The sequence below is a fragment of the Sphaeramia orbicularis genome, chromosome 4 (genome assembly GCF_902148855.1).
Source record: "Sphaeramia orbicularis chromosome 4, fSphaOr1.1, whole genome shotgun sequence".
NCBI lineage: Eukaryota > Metazoa > Chordata > Actinopteri > Kurtiformes > Apogonidae > Sphaeramia > Sphaeramia orbicularis.
This window is the reverse complement of record NC_043960.1, coordinates 4,015,996-4,037,941: the sequence shown is the minus strand read 5'-3', so window position 1 is coordinate 4,037,941 and position 21,946 is coordinate 4,015,996. Positions and strand designations below refer to the sequence as shown.

General features: G+C 36.8%; 1 protein-coding gene across 1 annotated transcript; it reads right to left on the bottom strand.

The window, feature by feature from the left end:
• Positions 1 to 11,163: 11,163 nt before the first annotated feature.
• ndufs7 (NADH:ubiquinone oxidoreductase core subunit S7) lies at positions 11,164 to 20,798 on the bottom strand. The gene is made up of 8 exons (XM_030131410.1): positions 20,783 to 20,798; positions 20,205 to 20,241; positions 18,283 to 18,351; positions 18,055 to 18,175; positions 16,413 to 16,592; positions 13,327 to 13,373; positions 12,309 to 12,397; positions 11,164 to 11,382 (listed from the first exon to the last, which is right to left on the bottom strand). The coding sequence occupies exons 1-8, from the start codon at positions 20,796 to 20,798 to the stop codon at positions 11,285 to 11,287; spliced, it is 657 nt and encodes a 218-aa protein (XP_029987270.1). The 3' UTR covers positions 11,164 to 11,284.
• Positions 20,799 to 21,946: the final 1,148 nt, after the last annotated feature.

Below are 21,946 nucleotides of genomic sequence, written 5' to 3'. Positions count from 1 at the left end.
TTCTGTATTTGTTTTTTCTGCGTTTCCACACATTTTTTTTTTACAGACTTTAACTTCTTTACTGTTTTTATGATCGTACAAAGGTTGAATAGTCATGGACGCCTGCATTCACCAAACCCGAAAACCACCACAGACCTTCAAAGACCTAAACAAACCACAACCATCTACTGATCTAAACTGTCTAATACCTGTTGATCCTCTAATCCCATCAATGCATGGAAATAATAGGTGTAAAATACAGTTTATCTTTTCATGGTCATCAGATATGACCCATTTGGACGTTCAGAGACTCTGTAGTTACCATGGAAACACTGTCATCTTCTACAACACAGGTGTCAAACACGTGGCCCGGGGCCAAATCCGGCCCGCCAAAGGGTCCAATCTGGCCTGCAGGATGAATTTGTGAAATGCAAAAATTACACTGAAGATATTAACAATCAGTGGTGTCAAAATCATTTTAATTCACTTTGGGTGGCTAGAAAAGTGCTATATAAATCCAATCCATTATTATTATTTATTACACTGGGTTACAAAAAAATGTTTTTTGCAAGTTGTCTCGGTTTTTTCAACTGAATTCGGACCATTTTGCACCGCTAAATCCAAAAATGACATCTGTTTTTCTCAATCAGGTCAGGTTTTTTTGCTAATTTGACTTTGAAAAATTTGATCTTCTCACAAAATATAATAATTAATACCAAAATAAGATTGGTAAGCACACTTTATGAAACTTGTGACTTGATTCCTGTTAGGTACAATGGTGTATTCACCGCAGATGTAGCAGAATACGTCAGGCTTATTTTTGTAAGATCTTCTAGTTGAAGCCATTTCATTCACCTGTAATATTAAAAAAAACATTAATCATAAATTGGCAAAAGTAAAATCTTCAGAACTCGTTTATTGCAAGAAATATGAAAGAATTTTGTATCATATGATGTGAAAATGTCCATAAATGTAAGCAAAAATGTTCAAAAGTCAATATGTAGCATAGTTCAGAAAGTTGACCTGATTGAGCAAAATTAATGTGATTTTTGGATTCAGCACCAAAATGATCCTAAATCAGCTCAAAAAACTTAAACAATAAATTTGTTGTTGACCAGTGTTATTAATTCAGGTTCCACCTACAGACACATACAGTCCAATTAGATTTCAAGTGGGTCAGAACCAGTAAAATATTATCATAATAACCTATAAATAATGACAACTCCAAATTTTCTTTGTTTTTTTGCTGTAAAAAAGTAAAATTACATGAAAATGTTGACATTACCAAACTATACTTCTACAAAAAATGTGAATAACCTGAACAAATATGAACAAACGGAAATGTCTTAAGAAAAGTAAATGCAATTTTACCAATATTCTGCCTGATACTAAATGTTTTGTGTGATTGTAATGCACATATGTGAACGATAAACTGATAAACCGAGGCAGAATATTGTTAAAATTGCACTTGTTTTTCTTAAGACAGTTCAAGTTGTTCATGTTATTCAGATTTTTAAGGAAACTTCGTAGATGTAAACCTGATCATAATATAATTTTACTTTTTTCACTGTTATTATTTTACTGGTCTGGCCCACTTCAGATTACATTGGGCTGAATGTGGAACTGAACTAAAATTATTTTGACAGCCCTGGTCTACAACACTGATTCACCAGTAAAACCCATAGAGTTGGATCAGTGACAGTGGATGGACACACTGGGTTTATGTTTAGTTAATGATTGATCTTTTTTTTAAAGTCCCTTTTTCTATAGTTTTCTCTGTTTCTGAAATAATAACCTTGGAATTTACTCTGAGTTTGTATAAACATCTACATCATAAGTGAATTAAATATAGGAAAATACATGATTTACACTAAAAAATGCAAAATACGGAGGATAATATTAGAATCAATGGTGATAAATCACTTATAAAATGTTAAATAGAGAAAAATTAATTTGGAAGTTGCCACAAAAATAGTTGTCGGCCTTTCATGGTTAAAATATGAGCATTTCTTTCTGTGTGAAGTTTAAGTACAAAAATTGTGTCAGAACGTTCCAGGTCTTGTTAGATAAATATTCTGGATCAGAGCACAGTGTCATAAAACCTTTCTTTAATCACCTGATAAATAGGACTGAAGTATTGGAGTCAGTATTTCACAGCCTGTAGTGATAAGGTTTAGATTAAAAGACAGAAAAAAAACAACAAACAGTGACTTTTATTGTTTTTTATGTGGAGGTAAAACTACTTTGATAGGTTGGAGACGGACTGGAAACAGAAAAAAGAAGAGTTAAAGAAGATCGTTTTGTGTGAAAGTTAAAAGTCTTAATGTTAGAGGGGCCATAATGTGTTGTATGTTTTGATATAATAACCTTTGAATTTACTCTGAGCTTTTATGAACATCTACATAATCAATAAATTAAATACAGGATACCACATGATTTACACTAAAAAATGCAAAATACAGAGGATAATATTAGAATCAATCGTGATAAATCACTTATAAAATCTTAAAAAGAGAAAAATTCATTTGGACGTTGCCACAACAAAAGCTGTACATTTTTAATGGGTAAAATATGAATATTTCTTTCTATGTGTGAGGTTTAAGTACAAATACTGTGTCAGAACATCCCATGTCTTGTTAGATAAATATTCCGGATCAGAGCACAGTGTCATAAAACCTTTCTTTAATCACCTGATAAATAGGACTGAAGTATTGGAGTCAGTATTTCACAGCCTGTAGTGATAAGGTTTAGATTAAAAGACAGAATAAAAACAACAAACAGTGACTTTTATTGTGTTTTATGTGGAGGTAAAACTACTTTGATAAGTTGGAGACGGACTGGAAACAGAAAAAAGAAGAGTTAAAGAAGATCGTTTTGTGTGAAAGTTAAAAGTCTTTGTTAGAGGGGCCATAATGTGTTGTATGTTTTCATGTAATAACCTTTGAATTTACTCTGAGCTTTTATGAACATCTACATGATAAATTAATTAAAAATAGGAAAATACCTGATTTTCACTGAAAAATGCAAGGCACAGAGGATACTAAAATAACAAGTGGTTATAAATCAGGTTAAATGTAGTGAAAAATGTATAGTTTTAGGTCTTTGAGGGTTCATTTAATTTTCCTGAATAAAATAAAGTTCACAAATGTTTTCAGCTCAACTTGAAAATATGTTGGATTTCCAGCTGAGGCAACACTGATCAGGACTTCAGTAAAATCTCATTTCCATGACCTTCTACGTTCATGAACAGGCAGACTTCACTAAATCACCCCATACATGGTTCAAACGGGCTTTTGCTGTTGTCACTCACATTCACTCACAATTCACCAAAAAAAGACTTTAACCCTTCCATGCATAGCGGTCACTCCAGTGGACAGCTGTTCAGTGGTGTTCTCTTGTATATTCATGGGTTTTGTTGTTTTAGTTCCATATCAGCCAACACAGAGGACACTTCTGCATCATCCCATACACTGACATTCAGACCATTACTGTAACTTTGCTGTTCTAGATAAACCTGATCTGAAGTGACATGTTTGAGTGGGAAAAAAATGCTAATTGTTATTAAACTGTAATTAACAGTTTTGGGGTTTTTTTTAAATAAAAAGTTTTTTTTTTTTTTTTTTTTTTTTTTTCATATTTCAGTGAAGTAAGTAATACCTAGTATTAAAGCATGATAAAATCTGAGATAACATCAAATTAGCAGCATTAAAAAAAATTTATTTAATAGTTTTCACACAGTGTATCAGTAAATGCATGTTTCTTTGCCTTTTAAATTAAAACACATGGTGTCCAGCTGAGTGGACATTTTTGTAACTCATGAAAAAAGGCTGACAAAAAAAATTCAATCACATTGCTGTTGTTTTTTTTCATGCCTAAAGAGGAATAAAAACAGAAAATTGCTTTTATTAAGGTTCTCATAATTCATGCATGAAAGGGTTAATAAGTTATTTTAAAGGGTTATAATAATACACATCCAAAATGATATAAAACTGTGTTTGCTGACAGTTTCCAGTGGAGGTAACACTGATTATGACTTCTGCAAACACCTGAAACAAGTGAAAAGCATTTATTGATGGCAGAAAACTAAATTAGTTGTGTTTTTTTATATTGTAGGTGACCTGTGTGCTGCTAATATTCTGACATTAACCTCCTGAACTCATTTCTAAACTGAATTAAACAGCAAAAATCAGGTTCCGTCTGTGTTGCCATGGTAACGCCACCTCTTGGCCATGTGACCACATTGTACCAATACATCAAGAACATCAGTTAAAAGCCAACAAAAAACATTGGTTTTTTTTTGTGTTTTTTTTAAAAAACAGAACACAACTCAAACAACGAGCACTTAAACGCTCAAATACGTAAACCAAACTGACAGTCTGAGACCAACATGTGTCATGAAGGATTTAATAAAACAGACCAATGAGACAAACTTCGCAGCGCTAACACTAAACAGATCCAACAGCACAAGGATTATTTATCTACAGATAAAAGTCTCTGAACAAAACAAAGAAGAACAAAAAGAAAGGTCACATTATGAAGATATGATGATGAATGTAGTCCGACCTTTACTGTTTTCTGATCATAATTTGGTTTTATAGAAATAAAACCTCTGTTTTCGGCTAATCCATTGTTTTGTGTTACATTGAAATAATTCCCACTGGAAACAAATGGTCCTTGGTTTAACTGTTTTGTCTGGACATTGATGTGACACACAGTTAACAGTTACCTGAACAGGACCCTTTGGTGGCCCAGATTTGGCCCCCGGGCCGCATGTTTGACACCTGTGATATACAGGCTGAAGGCTGTGTTATTTCTCATACTTTCAGACTTCCTGTACAATAAATGGCGTCTTCTGTTAATCATATTTATTTTAATCTGTTAGTGTCAGTCATAGTGAATTTCGGATCGCTAATATATTTTAGCATCAGTTGCAAAACCCATTTTCTAAACCTTTACATTGAAAGTGATCATTGACCAGTGTGTGAAATTTAACAGGTGAAACTAAACTTATCTCTACTGCCTGAAACAAGGTGACACCTCCAATGTACAAAGTACATGTGAGGGACATTAAATAACCTGAAACATACATCTGTGCCTTTCATGTTTGATGTGTAAACTGTAGATTTCCTCAGACTTTTGCAGCTGAACACATTATTTAGATCCAGCATGTCAGACTCATTTTCTTCCAGAGGCCACATTCAGCCTAATTCGATCTATAGTGGGTAGGACAAATAAAATTTAACATAAAAGCATATAAATAATGACAACTCTAAGTTTTTCCTTTGTTTATTGCAATAAAAAACATTAAATTATGAAAATATTTCCATTTACAAACTATCCTTTCACAAAAAGAATCTGAATAACCAGAAAAACAAACATTTCATGAAAAAAAAAAGTAACTGCAATTTTAAGATTATGCCTCCACTTATCACTGATACATGTGAATTGCACACAGTGTTACACAATTATTTGGTAACAATTATTTGGTAACATAATATTGTTAAAAATTTGGATTTTGGAACTTAGAACCAAAATAAGAAAAGTTTCTACAATATTGTCTCAGCTTACAAACACAACTTAAAGATCACAATGGATCTACAAATGCACAAAACATTTAATGGCACTTCATTTTCTTAAGACATTCTAGGTTGTTCATGTTTGTTCAGGTAATTCACATTTTATTGTTAAAGGATCGTTTGTAAATGTAAATATTTTCAGAATCATATTTTTTCACATTAAACCAAGAGGAAAATTTGGAGTTGTTTGTTTGTTTGTAGCAAGATAACTCAAAAAGTTATGGATGGATTTCCATGACATTTTCAGGAAATGTTGATACTGGCATAAGGAAGAAATGATTACATTTTGGTGGTGATCGGGGGGGGGGGGGGGGGGGGGGGCAGATCTGTCTTGGTGGAGGTCTGTGCTCTCCGAGTGCTTTTCTTGTTTATAATCATGCTGTTCTTTTACTTGACAGATTGATCTCAAGAAATGCTGTCGTATGTTACACCAGTTCTTATGGCATCGTACCCAAACTGAAACGACATGTTGTGTTTTCCAGTTGTTGCCATGTTTCTTCGTCTTTGTTATTAACTCTGCCAAGGAACGGCAGAGGTTAAGTTTTCATCGGGGTTTGTCTGTTTGTCTGTCTGTCTGTGTGCAAGATAAGTGAAAAAGTTATGGACAGATTTGGTTGAAATTTTCAGGAAATCTTGATACTGGCACAAGGAACAAATGATTACATTTTGGTGGTGATGGGAGTGGGGGGGTGGGGGGTGGGTGCACTGATCTACCTTGGCGGAGGTCTGCGCTCTCTGAGTGCTTTTCTAGTTTGTTTGTTAGTCTGTTAGCAAGATAACTCAAGTTATGGACGATTTGGATGAAATTTTTAGGAAATGTTGATACTGGCACAAGGAACAACTGAGGGGGCTGAGCTGCCCAGGCGGAGGTCTGTGCTCTCCAAGTGCTTTTCTAGTTTTTGTTAGATCACGTTTGATCACACAAGAGTTGTGTCTTGGAGGACCAGTTTCTAGATCGGTGCTGGGACAGAATCATTAGGTGTGTGCTGTGTTGAGATTATGGGAGCACACCACACACAGAACCATCAAAACTGTTCAATGCCTGATTTTTCACCTTCATGAGTGGGGTCTGGAACAGATAAAAACATCTCCTCAGATTTAGAAAATCCTTCTCTGTGTACCCTGCTTAACGTTCCTGGTTAAATAAAGGTTAAATAAATACATTTGTCTGTTAAATGTCCAAGCTGCAAAGTAACGTTAGTCGACTCAGTTCCATCCATTCCAACCTGACAATTTTTACTGAAATTAGCGACCAGTTATCGCTAACTTTGCAGCTCCCGGTTAGAAATGACTCAGAACAATGGGAATCAAGGTGCTGGAGTAAACAAATACATTTTCCTAAATTTAGATAAATAGATAAATCTCCATAAATTTAGAAAATCCTTATGCGTGTATCCTACTTTAGTTTTGCACTGAAAGGCCGGATTGGAACCTTTGGCGGACCGGTTTTAGCCCACAGGCCATGTGTTTGACACCCCTGATGTAGATCTACTCACACAATATACAAACATGATCTCAGAATGTAAAATAGTGGCTGATGAAGGAGCTGCAACTCTCTGCTCCCCCCATGTTAGGTCTGCCTCCTCCTCTTCTTTTTTTTTTTGTGCGAGCATGTTGACTAACATCCGAAAATCTAAAAGTGGTGAGCTCCTGACTCATGGAGGATCTGCCAGCTGCTCGTAGCTGCCGTTTCCCACCTGACTGCAGTCTGCTGTTGCATCATCCATCCATCTAATGATTAATGTGTCCAGGCCAGGTGGTAACTTATTCCCACGTGTAGATACGGTAGATAACATATGCATACATTGTCTGTAAGTTAAATATATGATGTGTCCACCTCTCTGAACTATAAACAGCCATGTAAATGATTTTCATTATGCAGAAAGCTAAGCATAAATATGCATGAAAGCGCCATCAGTTAATTCTCCTGGTCATAAAAGCAGTGTTTTAATTTGATCTGCTCTGTGGTGTTTTTACTGCCGTGTTTCCTGACACACATGCCACTTAGGAATTTGTTAATGTACCCACTGACATACACATTTTCACCATGATTAAATAAGAGGCTGCTTTAAAACAAGCTTAGCAAGATCAAAATAGATTTCAGCAGATGGGGCTCAGTGGGGTGTAAATGTAGTATTTTATGTTACCGTTTCTTCACATATGTTCATCTGCTGGGACGAAACATGTCAATGACACTTAAATGTAAATGATACAGAGTTCACACTGGAAAAAATGGAAAAATCCTGTAAGTTATTTAGGAAAAATTTATTTCTAGGGATGTAAACTCATAATTTGGCAAACCCTGATATTGTGAGGTTAAAATACGTTAGGTTTTGTTCATCTGGATGCAAAAAACAACTGTAAACCCACATGTTAAGACTTTTGTCGGTCCACCTAAGGGTCTCACCTGATGAGTTCGCATTCCTTGAAACTCCTTTCCGTCGCCTCTATGTGCGACGTTCTTTCAGTCACTACACACAGGTGAGAGTAGGAGCGTGGATCGACCAGTAAATTGAGAGCATCGCTTCTGTCTTGGTTCAGCTCCTTCTCCACCACAACAGATCAATACATGGTCCACATCACTGCTGGCACTGCCCTGATCCACCTCCATCCTTCCTTTGCGTGTGAACAAAAACTCCTCCACTTTGGACAGGAACTATAACCAACCCAAAGGAAAATGTCGCCTTTTTTCCAAATGAGAACCACGGCCTCAGACCTGGATGTGCTGATCTTCATCCCAGATGTAAACTGCTTCAATCCGAGCTGGAGGTCACAGTTTGATGAAACCAACAAGACCACATCATCTGAAAAACGCAGAGCTGTGACCCTGAGGTCATCAAACCGGCCCCCCTCCACCCCCGGCTGTGACTAGAAATTCTGTCCATAAAAGTACTGAACAGAATCAGGGACAGAAGGCAGCTCTGATGGAGTCCAACCTGCACTGGGAACGAATCTGATCACTACCGGCAATGTGGACCAAGCTCTGGTTCAGTTCATACAGAGACCAAAGAGCCTCCAGGGCAGGGGTCACCAACTCTGGTCCTCAGTATCCGGTCATAGAACACTGGACCTGTCTTTATCCTCTACAGCAGGGATGTCCAGTCCTGGTCCTTCAACAGCTACTATCCTGCATGCTTCAGATGGTTCCTTCTTCCAACACACCTGATCCAAATGATAAGCCTTTCATCAAGCTCTGCAGAAACCTGAGAACCACCATCAGGTGTGTTGGAAGAGGGAAACATCTAAAACATGCAGGATAGTAGCTCTTGAAGGACCAGGGTTGGTGACCCCTGCTCTAGGGCCAGGGCATGGAACCCCCAAAGCCCCCCTCCACAGGATACCCCGAGTTGAATGCCTTCTCCAAATCCATAAAACACATGTGGACTGGGTTGGCAAATTCCCATAAACCCTCAATGACCCTGTAGAGCAGGGGTGTCCAGTCCTGGTCGTCAAGATCTACTATCCCGCATGTTTTAGATGTTTCCCTCTTCCAGCACACCTGACAGTCCTGGTCAGGCTTCTGCAGAGCTGGATGATAGGCTTATCATTTGAATCAGGTGTGTTGGACGAGGGATTCATCTGAAACATGCAGGATAGTAGATCTCCAGGACCAGGACCAGGACCAGGACTGGACACCCCTGCTGTAGAGGATAAAGACAGGTCCAGTGTTCTTTGACCGGATACCAAACCACATTGTTCCTTTTGAATTGAAGGTTCAGCTCAGGGGTGTCAAACTCAGATCCTCGAGGGCCGGTATCCTGCATGTTTCAGATGTTTCCCTCTTCCAACACACCTGATTCAAATGATCAGCCTACCATCCAGCTCTGCAGAAGCCTGACCAGGACTGTCAGGTGTGGTGGAGGAGGGAAACATCTAAAACATGCAGGATACTGGCCCTCGAGGATCTGAGTTTGACACCCCTGGTTCAACTATCAGTCAGACTCTCCTCTCCTGTACCCAGGCATAGATCTTCCCGGGGAACCTGAGGAGTGTGACCCCCCTGTGGTTGGAACACTTCCTCTGATCCCCCTTCTTAAAGAGGGGAACCACCTCCCCGGTCTGTCGGTCTACTGGTCCGATCACTGACCTCTGCGAGAAGTTGCGGAGGTGTGTCAACCAGGACCCCACAACATCCAGAGTGTTAAAGATATTGAGTTAGATCTCATCCACCCCCAGGGCCTGACCACCTCGGAGGTGTTTAACAGTCTTGCAAACCTGTCACAGTGAGTCGTCCATCTAGTCCCTTCCTCTCCAGAATGAATGTCAGGCAGATTTAAGGAGACCCTCAGAGTTTTCCATCTAACACCATCCCTATTTGAATTCAACAGGGCTCCTCCATCCATGCTGGATAGTGTGAATGAAACACTGCTTCCTGTTCCTGAGTCGCCAGATGGTTTGACAGAATCTGTTGAAGTCCATCTGATAGTCTGGCTGACACCCTTGACTGTTAGTATCTTCAGTGTAATTTTAGCATTTTGAAAATTTATCCCGTATGTTTGACACCAGGGATTTAGATGATAATTCGCAGAGTTAGTGAACTCCACAGTAAATTGTCATCCTCTTTGTCCATGTTCCTCTTACCTGTAGAAGATTCTCCATGGGCACCTGCAGATTCACCAGGAGGCCTCTGTCCAGATGGTGTCCTGGGTCTGGTCCATGTCCTTCTGCATGGCCTCGAAGTGACGCTGGTCTGACACAGACCTCTCAGCTGGAGATCCGTGTCCACAGCTGGTCCACCGGTTTGGACAATATTGCAGGTGGAGTCCAGCATGGAGTCCATCGGCTCCAGTGTTAACCGGTCAGTCCTCTCTGACCCCATAACTGTGTCCACTGCAGAGACACTGTGGAGAACTGGTGGGTGTAGAAGGTCTTCGGCTCCTTTCAGGGTCAGTTTTTCTTGTAGTGTCCTTTCCTGCCTTGGACCTCACCTCCTCTGACACGATGGAGCCTAATGTGCAGTTTTCTTGTGATAAAAATCAACATTTTTTTTTTGCTTGATTTGACCAAATGACCAAACTGTCAGTCTCCAAAGTTTTAGTGATAACGACTGTTTTCCTCTTTTTTCATGAGTTTTTCTAAATTTAACATTTTTTTCCATCCTTCATTCATTTTTTTTATCTTGATTACAATTTTTTTAGTAATGTGTGTTAATTTTGACGAGTTTTTTTAATGTTTAATTTGACATGGTTTTGTGTTTTATTTTGTTGAATTTTTTCATCATGCATATTCATTTTGTTGACTCTTGCTGAACATAGCAAACCCTAATTTTAGTCAACAGAACTTGAGATGTTCAGTCACAGCTGAATCAAATGTTAAATCATCTACTTTCATATCGTAGACTATCCAGATAAATTCAACATTAACCTCAGATGCTGCCTCCAGGTTGAGGGTGGGTTTGCAGCGTTTCAAAAACACACACTTAACAGTATAAATGTTACCTCTACACACTGCTGTGTCAGTGAAGGTCAGAGCTGGTGATCACTGGCACCACCTAGTGGACGAGGTTAAAATGACTAATATTCAACACCAAGACAAACCATGACAACTGGACTCAGAACAGATGGAGTCCATTTCAAATGATGTTTGGAAATAAGCAACAGCGAACCTTAAACGACAGCAGAAACTTTATTAATTCTCATTGTTGCTGTTCTACATCGATGAGGAGCTGAGCCCCAAATGAAACCAGAAATACAACATTTACACAGCAGCGAAACATACATTTTACACATTCACTTCCGATACCAGATCTTCAACCTTTTCTCACGCTTAATTTTCTTCTGCAGCTGTAAAGTCCCGTAAAGAAGAGCCTCTGCAGTGGGAGGACAACCTGCAGCGGGATGGAAAACAGACACCGTTATGTATAGTTTATGTATTATCCATGTGAGATGTTTAGTCTGCAGACTGACAAACGACTGGACCTATGGCACCAAAAGTATGTCGACACCCTGACATTAAACCAATAATATGAGCAACACCTCATTCCAAGGCTTTTTCCTTTAACAGAACTTGATCATCTAATGTAGCACTGAGCTTATTATAAGTATATTAATTGTTTAGTATTGCAGGTGCAGAAATTCTACCAAAGGCAGACCAAAATCACGAAAATGATGAAAAATTCAGATTTACATGTGAATTTAACCCTTAGATGGATAAGTGGGTCAAAGAAGACCCGGTGAGGTTGTTTTCTTGCAACATCTTTTTAATGAAAAGTTATTTCATATTCCAGGTAGTCCTAAAAAAACATTACTTTTTTGTATTTACCCATTTATAGATTTTATGCAATGTTAGTTTTTGTATGACCACCCAAAGCTTCCATAGTGGGTCAAAACGACCCGCATTCATTTACAACGGAATTTCATCTCAACCTTTGATTCATTCTACAGCAAAACCAAAAGACTCACTCACAAAATGGATGTTGACATTGTTCTATTGCTGTTATGTACTATATATCTACACTTTGCTTTTCAAATTTTCTAAATATTTTAAAAACATTTTAAAATTGTTAAAAAATGGGGAAAAAAAACATATTTCAAACATGACATTTTTTATTTATTTATTTATTTATTTATTTATTTTTTTTTACAAATGATTAGTTTTAATATGACAAAATGACAAAGTGGCAAAAAAACACTCAGATTTTAACACAGGTCATTTTTGACCCACTTATGGAAGAGTGGACGGTCCAGACACTCATGCATCTAAGGGTTAAAGCTGACTTTTGCATCAGAATAAAGAACACCTAAAAAAATGTACCTGGAACGTAAATGTCCACTGGTACAATTCTGTCGCAGCCTCTGACGACGGCGTAGGAGTAGTGGTAGTAGCCTCCTCCGTTGGCACAGCTGGAAAAGCAGGGTTAGTACAACAACTGCATTTATCAGGCCACTATTTTTACCCTGAACACAAACACGACATGAGGACAGACTGAATAATAACCTCACATCTGTATAAAGATGTGACACTAACATTAGGCTTTGAAGTAGAAAAACAACATCACAGTCGACAACATCATTTACATGATTACCAGACCTGGGAACAGGAAACACATTATTCTATTCTTCCTGTTATTTATTCATTAACCAGGGACAATGCTAATTAATCAACATTTCAGCTGATTATTGAACTAACTCAGTCGCTGACTCCAGTGCTTTTACATTTACACATCAGTGTTCATGTACTCGACGGAGTTAATGAGCTCATTTTCATCTAATGTCACCGCTGTTAGTAAATATCTATAAATATGAGGGTTATATTTTCTACCTGGTGTTTTGTATTGTATATTTTGTAAGACATCCTCATTTGCACCACACTTAAGACTGTATATATTTTTTTATAGTGCTAATAGTTATGTTTATAGTATATATAGTTTTATTTTTGCCCTGTGCTGTGTTTTATTCTTCTTCTATGCTACTCCTTGTATTACTCAGCTGCTGTGACAAACCAAATTTCCACCACTGGGGATCAATAAAGGCTCATTTTATCTACTTATTTTTTCTTATCGTCCAATCGAATCCAATCCAGCTTTATTTATGAAGCACTTTATAAACAATACAGCGAGCCAAACTGCTGTGCATAACTATGAGGAAAAAAAAAACACATTAAGAGTTACAGATATAAACCAAATATAAAAAGTATCGTATCTTACTTCAGGGCTTCGAGTACAACATGATGCAGCAGAGAAAGTTGGGAGTGTTTGGTCTGACAAACCTACAGAAAACAGACTGTGGTGGTCCCTCTGATGGGGACACGGTCCACTATTCTACAAACTCACCTCCCCATGGAAATGACGTATCTGGGCTCGGGCATCTGGTCGTACACCTGTTGGCAAGACAAGGTTCAGGCTGTGTTATATAACGTGTGACTAAGTGCTAATCTGTCCTTTCAGCTGGAGGAGGCTTCACGCCAGGCGCCCGATCCGACGCCAGGCTGCTCCTAATCCAGCCAGCGTTTACACAGATATACTGTTCCCAACACTTGCATCCTGCACAAGAGACCACTGACGATTCACAACCAACTATGTTTTAAGGAAATTGTGCTGGTTTTCTACAGTTGGAAAATACATGTGAGGATTTACGAGCTCAATGGTGATACACTATATGGACAAAAGTATCGGGACAGTTGGAATTCAGGTGTTTCTTTTCTAACAGGGGTCTGGGATACAAAACAACAATTACAAATGTCATAATATAGTTATATATTGGGATAAACATCACAATAAAATAAGAGGAAATTTGGAAGCAAAGATAACAATTTAAACTAGAAGCACTCGGAGAGCGCAGACCTCCGCCAAGGCTGATCAGTGGCCGCCCCCGTGGGCCCACCCACCCCCGATCACCACCAAAATGTAATCATTTCTTCCTTATCCCATTTCCAACAAACCCTGAAAATTTCATCCAAATCTGTCCATAACTTTTTGAGTTATGTTGCACACTAACGGACAGACAAACAAACAGACAGACAGACAAACAAACAAACAAACCCTGGCAAAAACATAACCTCCTTGGCGGAGGTAATAAAACTAACTAATGCAATGTAATGATATTACAAAGTTAGAAAAGAAACACCTGAATTCAACATGTCCCACTACTTTTGTCCATATAGTGTACATGACAGATATCCCTGCTGACTAGTCGTGGAAAAAATTATTAGACCATCAAAAGTCATCAAAGACAACGGTTATGCAATCCAGTCCTAACTCCTGTGTGTATCATGTGACTAAAACAGACAGAAAAGAAAACATGGAATGAATAAAAGCACTGTTTTTGTCAGGACAATGCCATAGATACTGATGGAAGAACTGAAGTGATTTTGGTTATTATCAAGAAAACATGTTAAATGGATAGATATCAGCTCTGAAATTAAATTACTATGAGCTATTTTTGTTGTTTTCATTATATTTGTTCAAACAAATGGACCTTTAGCTGGACCTGGCATCAAAATGAACAAGAAACTGAAGAAAACAAGAGGTGGGCTAAGAATTTTTTCCACAACTATAGAGCTGGGTGATAAATACTAATTATTATTATTATTATTATTAATAGAGCTACACCACAGCTATCTAACTTAAATCTGTCATTAAACCATGTGTGAAAGTACATCCGTTTGGCTCATAGTGAAGCTGTTTAATTCTGTTGAGTTTAGGCCAATGACCGTCAGAAACATTTTTCATCTCAGGAGTGGATTTTGGCTCCATATAGTATTTTCTTCTATCTTCCATACTGTCAAGAGTTTTATTTTATGAATAAAATGCATCATGAGTCATTTCCTGCATTTTAATTTGTATTATTTTTATACAGTTGACAGCTGCTGTGATATTACTCTGATATGAAGGCATGCTTTTCCATTTCTAAAGGCTGTTTCCAAATCTTACAATGTGTTTCTGCAGTTTCTGGGATGGAACACATGTCAAAACCTATTTCATATTTAATTTGTCTTCCTCACGCTTTCCTTTTTTGAATGATTATGATGTTATTTTAAACCCTGTTGTGATATGTTTCAATATTGTGAATCATCTTTGAAAACCAGTGGTTACGATGATCATAAACTTATTTATATTCATAGTTTTTAATCTTTTGTACGCTCTACTACTAGATTTGTCATGTTCCGATCATAAACTGTCTTTCACATCATTTTTATCATGTTGAATAACTCAGATTGTATTTGCCATCAAAGTTTGGATTTCATTTTGTGAAAACAAGCGTCTACATAAAGTGAACAAATTAAACATTAAAATCACAAAATCTAAGACAATGGGTGTGTTTTTGTCTTTTTGCATCTTTTATTTTTTGTCTTTTATGAATAATTTAAGCATCTGGTGTCTTTAACTTTCACTCAGGCTCAAAAATCAACCTTTAAACAGTAAAGTAGTGATGATTTTGACATTTACTGTGCATAATTTTAGATGCCACCTTGTATGAATATTCCACTGCTATAACAAGTTGTGGGTTTTGGCCACATTATCCAGTCCTGAGGCTACATGTTCAGCTTTTAGTCAAAGCCACATGTGAACTGTCATAAGTACTTTTAGTAGAACATACTAGAATTTTAATAAATTGGAAAGACTGGTTTCCTTCCCATATAAGAGGCTATATTTCACAAAAATACACTATATGGACAAAAGTATGTGGACACGTTGAATTCAGGTGTTTCTTTTCTAACAGGGGTCTGGGATACGAAACAATAAAGGCAAATGTCATAATATAGTTTTATATTGTGATAAATATCATTGCATTGATTAATTAGTTTTGGTTAAATTGTTATCTTTGCTTCCAAAATGAGATGTTTTTACTTAATTTCTCTCAACATTGTTTTTGTTTTTTATCCATGACTATGATTTTAAATATTCTACTTCTAAATTTCTAATATTTCATGCTCTGACTGCAAATAATAATTTTCTACCACAACTAACCATCTATTTTCTTCATATCTCACTTAAACTTTAATTTAAGGAAATATTGATGTTTATAAACAATATGGACAAAAATACTGGGACACATCATGTCTACAGATCGTAAGATGTCCTGTTTGTGCCGATTTGAGAAGTAAACACAAATATGTCTGATATTATGACATATATCATTATTGTTGTGTGGCCCAGACCCCCATTAGGAAAGAAACACCTGAATTCAACGTGTCCACATACTTCTGTCTATATAGTTTATGCTCGTCTTTTCAACTTTAGCAGAATGTTTAAATTGAATGAAAATAATTCCAGTTTTCTTCGGTAAATAACAATCAGACAATAACCCACATAAACTGTGTCCTCTTATTCTCCACTTTGTTTGTTTTTTAATAATAAATATACCTTCAAACAGGACACTAAATTAACATTAAAATGTACAATGACTAATACGATACCTTCCGCAGGGCCGGCGCCATCTTATTGGTCAACGTTCCTGCCACAATCATGACATCGGCCTGTCGGGGACTCGCTCTGAACACGACGCCGAAGCGGTCCATGTCATAACGGGGCGCCGCCATGTGCATCATCTCCACGGCACAACACGCCAGGCCGAAGGTCATCGGCCACAGGGAGCTCTGAGGACACGGACACAACGGAGGGATGTCAACTAGCATCTGGTTTCTATGACAACATGGATCTTACTGCTAAAATGAAAAGATGAAGTTGAGACATTTAAGCTCATAAAGACGAATGTTGTTTGTTTTTTTGTTTGGGTACTGTCAATAAAAAAGAGGAAAGAGACAAAACAATGAGCAAAAAAATAAGGAAAGAAATGTCTAGAAGAATGACTATAGTAAATGTAATTTGTGCTCTTAATAAAAAATATCTGAATCATAAAGACAAATGTTCAGCTAAAGACCAAAAAAACAGTGGTTGGTCAAAAAACTGGAACGGACATTGCAGCAATTAATCGAACAATTGATTCAAAGACAGATATTAAATGAATCAGCAACTAATTTGATAGTTAACCATTTTGCATCAATATTCTTTGATTCTAACTTCTTAAAGTGAAGTATTTTCTTATTTTCTACTTCTCCATGTCAGTAAAGTGCACATTAACCAGCCTATACAGATCAAAGGATTAATCCACAGCTACAGATTGTCACATACTGGCAAAGCTAAACTGGAATAACTAATTTTAGGGGGAAAAAAAACAGCTTAAAAGTTACAAATCTCTCCCATCTAGAATATATTTTTAACACAGTCTGATGTTCCACAGTACAGATTTCTTTTACAGTTTCTAAATGTAAGAGATAACTCATTTCAGATATTTAAAATGGGATTTTAGTGTCAAACTTTTGGATGGAGAGGTGTTTTTTTCCTTTTCCAAACTATAATCATCACATCAGCCTTTTAAAAGCCACTATCTGTTAGTCTTCTAGTAGTGGGGACACTGATCGTCCAAACATTTAATCAACCTTTTAACAGAAAATAGCTGCAATTATCAAAGAGGTATTTTTGTGTCTTTATCTGGTTCATCCTGTAAAATACTTATTGATTAATCCTCCGTCTTGACCACAGTGTTGATGAAGTTCTGGAATTTGTCCCTGAGCACCTTTAATGGCAGGTCACCACACCTAATGTGAAATATGCTAATTGCTAATGCTAGGCATTGTGTATTATGGGTAAAATGCAAACATAACAACGCCACTTAATCTTTAACATCTGCTGGACATAGTATTTATTTTTATTTTAATTGAACCTTTATTTAACCAGGTAGGTCAATTGAGGACCGGTTCTCATTTACAATGACGACCTGGCCAAGAGGCAACATAACAGACAGATAAAGCAGTAAAAACAAAACAAAGAAACAATTAATATAGTTATATAATGAGCCATGATAGTGCTAAAAGAGTATTACTTACAGTATTTACATTGATATAATTTTCAAAAGAGTAGCTATTAACAGTAAGAACATAAAGGCAGATAATACAGTTTACAGCAGTAGTTAAATAATAGAGAAAAAGAAGCAACTTTGGTTAATTCTCTCCACTCAGAACATTTGTTTTCAGATCCAGTGGTTTCACGTCTACTCACCCTTCGTGCCCAGTTGACCAGGTCATCCAGTTTGGTGATGACATACTCCCCCTTGCTGCTGGCTACAGCTGCTGGTTTGGCTGCAGCCACTGCTGTGCTCTTCTCTCGCACTGGAACCACACTGGGACAAGAAGGTTTGAGTGGAAGTTTAATATGTGCTGAGTGTTCACCGTTCCATTTCTGTGCTCCAGTCTCACAGCAACACAAGAACCAAAGTGTTGAGCTCACCTCGTGGTATTTTCACTCTTAACGCTGCTGTGAAGATTCTTCTGATGAAGAGCGAACACTGAAATGGGCCTGTTGGATCAAGAGCAGATCAGAGAGAGAAATTAAATGACAGTAATGACTAATGAATGGTATTTTGACTGATTAAATCTAAACTGAACATTGTTTTGAAAAAAAAAAAAATATGCAAGTGTCAGTGCTTTAATAAATTGTTTTTTTGTTTTGTTTTTTTTAAAAAAGCTACTAATAAAAAGGGAAACAAGCTCCACAAGAGGGCAATATTGTCATATTAATGCATGACGTTCTATCACTGCAGGATATGAGTATGACAGACAGATGGACACATCTCACTGAAGGAGAAGAAGATTTTGTCTGAGCTTCATAAACTCAACAGGGCTTTAATGGATTAACTTCACTGTTTCTTTGAACAGCATGAGGCTGACTTCTCCTTCTGCCAAAATAAATAACAACAAACGTGGATTAACGTGTGTCTGATGGGAAAACTGAGTGCAATAAAATGGTAAAAATCAACAAGAAATCAGTGCAGTATAAAAGAAGGCTTATGTTGTCGAGGGCCGACAGCAAGGGTATATCCCCGAAATCCTCTGCTATATATAAATCTATCTACGATACTTGTTAGACAATTGATATGAACTCAATTTGCGCTGCATTGACCTGATAATGCCAGAAAAATGGTCAGCTCAGTTGCTGCAGGTTAATATGTGTCTCAGATTAGGGCTGGGTCATTCAATGATATATGTGACAGAAAATACTTATCGGTTCATATTATCCTGTATTTGTTATTTCACAGTGTAAATTACACTTGCAAGTACAGTAATAATTTTCAGCATTTTGGTTATTTTGGACATTTTTAGCATGAAGGCAACACAAACCAACATGAAGGAAAGTAAATGTGACACTGAAACAAGAAAAAGGAAAAAGACTCTGACCAGACAACACAAAACTAACAGCTGAGACCTAATATAGTGACTATTTATATGACATGGACCAGAATATTGTACTTTTTTATATCCATATATTATTATTTCTATTTGTTAGATGCCTATATGAAAATGTGCTTCCTAATATAATAAGAAACAGGTGTTTCTTTATATTTATTTCAACTAACTTAATTTATTAATTAAAAAAAAAAAAAATCTCTTCAATTTTATATAGATATTAGGGAAGTAACAATTGGAGATTTTGGTGCTACAATTATCGTCAGAGAATTAACCACGGTTTCACAATTACTACAATTAAAATAAAACTAGGACTAGCCTAAATGTGATGTATAATTAAAAGTAGTACATTCAATGTTATTTGTTTCCACAATGTTAAAACTATAACTCAAAGCAAATTAGTGAAAGCTTCCTCCTTTTTCTCAGATGATGCCACCAACTATTATGGTTAAAAAAAAGTCACTGCTGTACAATGATTTATGCTCGATTTAATTTCCCTCCTTGGTCCTGCATTAAAGAGCTAGCAGATAATTCTGAGAGTTAATCCACAGACATCACGTTTCCACCAAAAAAAAAATCTGATTCTGATTTTTTGGGTGGATAGCACTGAAGCCCACTAAAAAATCTGGGGAAAACTGAGTATTATTTAACTAAACACTCATGACACATGATTTTTAACACTTTTTTTTTTCCCCAGGTAGACATATCTCAGCAGAATGCTCCTGTTTCTTCAGCCTAGGTGTTGTGGTTTGATGTGGTCTGACTCTCTCAGGTCTTCCACAATAATTAATCTGACCTAGTGCTTTCAAATGATGGAGTAAAACTTATTTAGGAAGGCTACCTGCACCCCAAAGAGAGGATTAACACTCTGGTACCTGCAGTCCTGATTCAATTCAATGAGACAGAATAAGACTGAGTTTAGATTAGTGTTATAATCAGGACAGGAACACACTGAGAACTGCTTACCTTGTTGAAAAGGTGCCAAACAGGGCCAGGCGAGGCGCTGCAAAAAACATTACAAAACTGAAAACAACTGCAACAATAGGACTGTTGTATGGGTAACTTAAATGCTCTGATATTGAGTCACTGCTGTAGGTTATTGCTTAAAGACGTTACCTTAGTTATTTTATTTTAGCAGCACATGTCACATAACTTTACTACAACAAAACACCCTGCACCGGGAGTCTATCCACTAATCTCACATGTATTTAACGAAGTATTCTCAATTGTTAACAGCTGCATTGTGTCTCAGAATGTGCCGGATAAGGCTGGTTTGTGCACTCAGCTGTTTGATAATTAGAACATTACAGCTGAATTTCACCAAAGTGCCTCTGTTAGCTAACCTGGTTAGCCGCGGTGCTAACAGGCAAAGCAAGGTCAGCATACGTAATCATTAAACCCTAACAAATCGGCTCTCATACACAATCAAACCACCGGAAACCGAATTCATACACATTTCACTTCGATATGCACCTCATGAGGCAACTGTCAAAACACGGCAAAGTTTAATAAAAGCGTGTCTTTTCTTCCAAAACATCACTTACCCACCAACGCCGCCATCTTTGGGATATTTCTCTTACGTCAAAGTGCTTCCGGTGCTTGTGTGAGCGCGAGCTGCGGGGGCGCTGCTGTAACGCCTGAATTAAAAAACAAAACTAAAGTTGTCTGGCTGTAAAATGTTTATTTTATTCACATTTTGAGGTTTTATCGGCTTAAATAAATTTTCTACTTGCTTACTCACTACTTGTTTTGTTTATTTGTATTTTAAAAGGCAAAAATCACAACGTGGATCAGGAACAAGAGACAAAATACAATAAAATACACAATAAATCAAACTAAATGCAATGTTAAATTAACCCATATAAACCTCTCAGGCCATTTTTTTAATATAATTTTTTGGGGTAATTTTTCTGTTTTGATTTGGTGATTATTTTTAGCTGTGTTACAGTTATGGCGAAGATTTTTGCAAGACTGATTCTTTTTTCACTTCATACACTGTTGAACATAAAGTTGGAGAAAAATATTTATACCTCTTCTCATGAAATGATTGCGATAATGGGATATATTTTTGATAAAGTGCAACCAGGACTCCGTATATAATCATTACACCTGGCTGATGGTTAGAAATAGGAATAAAAAGTGGAATGTGTCTGGAAACAAAATTAGTCCAATTTTATGGGCAACAGTGTGTTCATTGAATCTAATGTCATTTACTCTTACAGGTCTAATATACACCACAGACACTTTTTGTACTCTCTGGTGACCCTTGAGTCAAAAATAACATGTAAAAATACCCTATAAAATCAAACCAAAAATACATCAATATTTTTTCTGCATAAATCTCTTAAACCACTTCAGCTCCGCTTAAATCTACCAAATATTCAATCATTTTCAATGCTTTCAATGCCAGTTTAAATCTGTGATGCCACTTGTTTTTAAAAAGAGCAATACCAAATATGAGACATTGTCCATATATCAAAGTATTGGACATATCAAGGGTTAAAAATAACATTGATTTCATTGAATTACTACTTTTTAGTTGAAACGAAAAGTCATTGAGGCATTTTTTGCCATGAGGTGAAAAAAAGCATATTACTTGTGGTCCTGTAAGTGTTTTTGTAATTATATCGGATGAATAAAACTTTCTGATTATATAAGAATATAGAATTTTTTTTTTGTGATCAAATATTTATTGACTTTTATAATAT

Bases quoted from the DNA above. Each gene is read 5' to 3' on its own strand.
- ndufs7 (XM_030131410.1), bottom strand. The intron at 18,352-20,204 runs GTAAGCAGTTCT...TTGATCCAACAG, and splicing joins TTTGGCACCTTTTCAACAAG to GCCCATTTCAGTGTTCGCTC. The intron at 18,176-18,282 runs GTGAGCTCAACA...TTCTTGTCCCAG, and splicing joins AAGAGTGAAAATACCACGAG to TGTGGTTCCAGTGCGAGAGA.